Source organism: Carcharhinus amblyrhynchos, chromosome 13 (assembly GCF_965287045.1).
Source record: "Carcharhinus amblyrhynchos chromosome 13, sCarAmb.v2.hapA, whole genome shotgun sequence".
Classification (NCBI taxonomy): Eukaryota; Metazoa; Chordata; class Chondrichthyes; order Carcharhiniformes; family Carcharhinidae; genus Carcharhinus; species Carcharhinus amblyrhynchos.
In genome coordinates, this window is record NC_137336.1 from 35,647,581 (window position 1) to 35,653,781 (window position 6,201).

General features: G+C 44.1%; 1 protein-coding gene across 12 annotated transcripts in view; it reads right to left on the reverse strand.

The window, feature by feature from the left end:
* Positions 1 to 5,196, reverse strand: part of ankhd1 (ankyrin repeat and KH domain containing 1) — a 167,367-nt gene extending 162,171 nt beyond the window's left edge. For 6 of the 12 annotated variants that reach the window (XM_080201536.1, XM_080201535.1, XM_080201529.1 and 3 more), the window contains exon 1: positions 4,747 to 5,196. In XM_080201536.1, the coding sequence (XP_080057662.1) occupies positions 4,747 to 4,932 (186 nt within the window). In that variant the 5' untranslated portion in view covers positions 4,933 to 5,196. The remainder of the gene's footprint in view (positions 1 to 4,746) is intronic. The other 6 variants (XM_080201526.1, XM_080201531.1, XM_080201525.1 and 3 more) reach the window with 2 other exon arrangements.
* Between the last annotated feature and the right edge of the window lie 1,005 nt (positions 5,197 to 6,201).

Genomic DNA, 6,201 nt, shown 5'->3' on the forward strand with positions numbered 1-6,201 from the left:
TGATTGAGTGAAGGATGATATATGGTGATACAGATTTGCAAAATCAGAGTTCAGACCGGAATATGGAATGAAACAGATAACGCAGATGAAGTTGTCAATTTGTAGGCAAGATTTTGAATTCAAACAGAGAGCCAGTACAGGGGAAAAAAGCCTGGGATTATACAGCACAGGCAAGTAAAGGACAGGGGTGACCAAGTTTCAAGTCAACAATCAGTTGTCTTGGTGAAAGCAGTGGTAATGAAACCATGTGTCAATACTGAATATTGCAATTTTGCCCCAAAATATCTCATATCTACAGTGTACCAAAAACTCTCAAAATAGCCCAAATGGTGTAATTTCAATGAAGTGCTGTACTATTCTAGCCAAGCTTCAAGTACTAGGCTAGCTGAAAGATCAATGATTGCACAGAATATAAAAATTCCCTTGCCAGTCACTTAAAAACCTGCTCTATTATTAACACCACAAATATTTTGAAGACCAGGAGCAGTCGCCATAGGACTGAACAGAACACTCATCTGCACAGCAACAGGGCTAGAATTCTGAGTGCTATCACGCCACCAAAACTGCCACCAAATACTAGGTGGAATGGAGATTTACAAATAGCAGGGGGAAAAAAAAATGTAGATTTCTCCAAATAACTTAAAGGGTCATTGATACCAAGACAAAAGTCCAGATGGTTCCAGATTTATTCAGTCTGATCTTATCAGAGCATCAACTGGTCAACATATCTGCTGCTGACAGCTATCGTGTTCCTCTGCTGGAAAGTGCACTTATACAAATAACTCAATCATATTGCAAATTTAAAGCAAGCAAAGAATCCCAAGGCACTTCACAGCAGGATTAAACAAAGAAAATGGACACTGGGGAAAAGGAGATATTAAGTAACAGAGTCAACAGCTTTTGCAAAAAAGGTAGATCTTACAGAAGAAAGATGTGGAGGCACTTATGAAAATAATTTGTGTACTAAAGCATATTTTGTCCACACTGCTAATTAAGTGAGGGCAAGTGTGCACGCATGTGTGTGTGTAACACCATGCAGAGATTTAAAATATAAAATTCCTATTCTCTAACACATTGGAGTCTAGAAGCCAACATAGATCAGCAAGGAGAGGTCAAGAAGGGCAAATGGTAGTTGGTGCAGCATCAAGGAGCTGAAGATTACACATCACGGACAATGGGAGGAAGGTCAACACAGAACTAGACAGTCAAGTCTGGAAGTGACAACAGTTTAGACAAGGTCTTCAGCAGTAGAATGTTCTGACAGAGACACACAGATTATATCATGCAGGTCAAGAGAGAGACAGTGTATGATGGAGAGGATAATAGAGTTTAAAACTCAGCTCAGGGCCAAATAGGACACTAAGGATGTAAATATCCTAGTCAGGAAGTTAGGGAAGGGGTGGGATATTGCAGAATTATTACCAAGGATGCAAAGGTAATGGTTTAGGTCTTCCCAACATTTAATTAAAGTAAATTGCAGAAAATTAAAAACTGGTGGACAATTCTCAACATAGAAACAGTGGAAGGGTCAAGAGAAGTGATCCAGTAGATTTAAAGTCTGCATATAAAAACACAGAATCCTGTGCTGTGCAAAAGGAGGACATTCTATCCACCAAATCTGCACCAACTCCACAAAAGAGCTTCACACACAGGCTCAGCCTCCTCCACCCTATCCCCATAAGCCCACACATTTACCATGGCTAATTCGCCTAACCTGCACATCCTCGGACACTAAGGGGCAAATTAGCATGGCCAATCCACGTAATCTGCACATTCTGGAGGTAACCAGAACACTCACACAGACATGGAGAAAACATGCAAACTCCATAATCACCCAAGGCCAGAATCGAAGCCAGGACCCTGACATGGTGAGGTAGCAGTGCCACCTTGAGCTAACTCTTTCCAAACAGTAACGAAGAAGCAGAATATTACTGAGGAAAGAAGGAGTCAAGGACAGATCATTGGGAGTTCCAGAAAGAACAGGATCATTTCTAGAGCCTTTCTAGCTATGATTGGATAGCTGAGTGTAGCCAATTAATATAGTTCCACTGAGCTGAATAAGGAAAGATATGTGAAGCAGAATGGCATGACCAACCATACCAAAGATTGTAAAATAAAACTGAAGCAGGATAACATTCAATGGAACTGCAACGTATCATTTTGACTTTGGTTAGAACTGTTTAATGCTGCCCAGGGACAGAAACCTGAGTGATGAGGTTCTAACCTAGCAATGTAGGTAACATGGTTATGTAATTTGGATAACAACACATTCAAGAGCTTCAGAGAGGAAAAGTAGTCAGAGGGGAAGTAGTTTACAAGGGCAAATGTTTTCTTTTATAAACAGATGATGTAAAGCTATTTTGAAAAGGGACAGAGACAGTATATGACAATAAAACATTAGTTCAGTGGGATTGGATCAATGCACAAATTCAGGTCGAGGAAAAAAGTTTGACTTGGTGAGGAGGGTGTAGTAGTAAACGAAACAGCTGAACAAATTCTCTCAATTTTCACACCAAAGAGTCCATTAGCTCCTTGCAGTTATTGTTAAACGGTGTGGTGGCAGGAGAAATGAGTTGACAGACTTTGGCAGAAAAAAATGAAAATTACATGATGTGTTCATCTAGTGATAGCTAAAGTGGCTGTGCAGCAGGTACACAACCTGGTCTTGATGGAGTCAATATAAGGCAATTTCATATCAAAGCAGGGTGAGAACATCTGAATGTTTTTCTGTCTTAAGTAAAACTATGAGGTGAAAGTGAGGAAGTGAATAAACTTATCAACAGTTACAGAAGTATTGTGACATTGGGAATGAGGAATCACTAAGTGCAAAGCGAAAGGGCCAATCATGCCTTGGTGTGACATGGCTCAATTATGTGCCAACATTATTCAGCTCAATAAAAAAGAAATCACATCAACAGGAAACAAGAGAGCTATTGGTCATTAAGGAAATTCAACTAGTTGGTACCTTCATAATACAAACAGGATTTGTTAAAAAAAATGAAAATAAATTGTTTATCTGATTACGATAATCACATTAATAAGAGTAATCCAAATTGTGCTGGCAGCAAAACTGATCAAATTTTCAAGTAATTCCTAGTAACAAATCATTTTCTACATAACTTATCGCATAGTCATCTAACTACTATATACAATTTTATGTGAATGTACAATAACCAATTTTGTGACCCCCCCCCCCCCCCCCGCCCCTTTCCTGCAACCCAATTTCAGCATAATTCAGTCAAGGACATATGAACAGGCCAGCTAATTTAATTTTGTCCCTGTGTACTTTAAGGCATAATTTGTCCTTTAGCCTCTGCACCTAGTAACTCCTCATTTTCAATGTCACAATACTTCTGTAACTGTTGATAAGTTGTCACCAACCAAAAGTTAGTTTTAACTTTTGTCATCTTTAGGTTATAGCACCTGAATCTGTCAACTGTAAAAATATAACTTCCAGAGTTTAACTTAAAGACAAACTGTGACATTTCTTTGTGCTATAATTTTCACACATCCATTCTGAAAATTGAAATAATTTGATCATCTCTGCAAATGAATGTGCGCGCTTGCAGACTAAAAACAGCACTGTGCTGCCTTACAATATCATACTTGCACCAAAATCTAAAACACCGTTAAAAATTTCCTGGTCCAAACCAAAAAATAGGCTGAGAAACCTGAAAAAATAGAACTGGCTTTATCTGTGCCATCAGATGGAAGAGACATTCCACTTGCCACAGACAAACACTCCAAATGCGCCTCCCCAGTGAAACCTGGCTTGTCAGGCTGATCTGGTAATAACATCAAAATCAAGCTGGAACTATGAGAGAGACACAAACTAGAACCATATTTCGTCTCGGAGGTTACATCATGTGACAAGGCCCGAAAGACTAGATTTGTGCGAATGAGGGGGAAAACAGCCTTTAGGAGCTCGAGGCCTACTATGCCCATTTCCCTTTATGTTGTTAGGCGGTTCTGAGGGCAAATGGGAACAACATGGCACGTTCCAACTTCGTTTGTAGCCAGATGTGCGCAAGAAAAACATTTACAGAAAATGGGGCTGAGAAAAAAATACTGAGTTAACATATCATGCGGCTGATCGCAGCTTGCTTATTCGATGCGTTTAACACACTGTGGGAAACGTTTGGCACGGCGGCCCTGTACGGTTCAACCTGTATTAATCCACATATGTACACAGTGGCTGGGGGGGGGGGGGGGGGGGGGGCTAATGGCTTCAGGACAATTCAGGCCAGAACTAGTTTCTGGATTCCAAAAAAAACCCGAGGCAGCGGGGAGGAGGGGAGCCGCGCGGCTGGCTGGGAGTTGTAGTCCGGGCCCCCTTCCCCACCGATTCCTTTCAAACTGCCGAACCAACAGTCAAAACTACACTTCCCAGCATGCCAGGCAGCCGCCGCGCAAGCGCACTCTGCCCTCCGGCTCCTCTTTCTCTTCTCTCCTCTGTTCCCACCCCCCCCCCCCAAACTCGAAATCTCCGGCCTACCGTTTCAGCCGCCCGAGCCTCGGCCTCGTAGTACGCATTCAGACCCGGATCTGTGCGCGCACCACCACCACAGCTGACGGGCCCACCTATTCGATGGAGGAAAGGTGATTGCGGGGTGGTTGGTCGGGAGGGGGAGGGGAACGAAGAGGAATGAATCCCCCCCCCTCCCCGCGTATTAACAGCTTATAAAAATGATTGCTTTAAAAAAAAGGGCTCCGCGAGTGACGATGGTGTAGTGAGGGTCACTTTACCTCAGAAACCTCATCCTCTTCGCTGCCGGAGAGCACAGCCAGCTTGAAATCCAGGCGATCCCCGGGTGTCGGCTCCAAAATACGAACTTTAGTGCTGACGGCGGCGGTCACGGAGTCTATCTCGTCTTCGAAGCCGTCTGTCATCGTGTCCAGCGCTCGGTTCTCCGCTATCACTTCATTCTGCATATTCTTGGCCCTCTATCCTTACCGTGTCGTGGGCGCCTCCGAGTCTGACTTTATAAGAAGCCGTGCGGGGTTTTCGGCGTCGTTTCGGATTTTTTTTTCCCCTTCCCCCCTATCTCCTCTCTTCTCTTCTCTCTTTCCCCCACCCCCAACCCAACCCGCGCGATGCGAAGTTTGACTCGGGGCGACGAACAGCGAAAGCCACCGCGCCTCACCAGACAGACTAGGCCCCGCCAATATTAGTCCACCCGAACCATTAACTTCTGTGCGCTTGCTCCGACTAACTTGATAGGTGCACATCCGGCCCCGGCCGCCCCGCCCCACCCCAACCGCTCGATGCCGATTGGTAGGCGAGCGAGGCCGACGTGCCGGAGTTCGGCGTCACGGCGCCGAGACCGGGCGCTGATTGGCCACCGCCGCTGTCAATCACAAGGGCTGGCGGGGGCTCGGATCAGGTTAGGTTGGCGATGTCTCCTCGGAAAAGGACCCGGATACGGGGGGGGGGGGGGGGGGGGCAGGCCTTGTGTGTGGGACAAAGATTCATTTACACAGCTGGGACTTCTACCTGTCCACTTCATCATCATCTCACTTACTGTCTTTCTCTTGGGCATCTTAATCAGTCTTTTTTTAAAAAAAACTTTCACCATTTTGTCATTGCCCTTCTTCAGAGCCCATTGCTTCTCACATGAGCAGCACTTGTGCTGTCCACACATACACAGATCCAAACCTGAAGGCTCATTTTTCCATATCGATCATCAAAAGCTATTCCATAATAGCGCATCTTCCCCACCGCCCCAAATTACATGCTTCGAAGCTGCTCTGAAATGCGCCACAGGAGGAAGTCCTACCTGAAAGGAATCTTTTACATTTATTTATCCACCCAGACATCTCCTTCATACCTGTCATACGCAGCCCCTGCTGACGTTGACTTTACAGGTGATCACCATAAGGAAAAAAGTCAGTCTAGAAGTCTCTTTAAAAAGAAATCTGCAAACATCCAGCACTTTAGTTCTCTTTATCAAATGCAAAGTTATGCTGCTGTCAGGTTGCAAGGGCCCTAGGCTTATCCAAATAGAAGCAGGCTTAGTGTTGTGGTAGAGCAAATTTGAGTGCCTGGGTTCAGAGAACATTTAAGATAGCAGCTGCATCTAGATAGTGCCTTGAACATGGCTAAAATTCAGAGGGTGCACTGGAGTCTTACCAAACAAAAAATAACCAAAAACAAATATTAGAACAAATAACCAAAACTTTGATCAATGAGGTAGGTTTTAA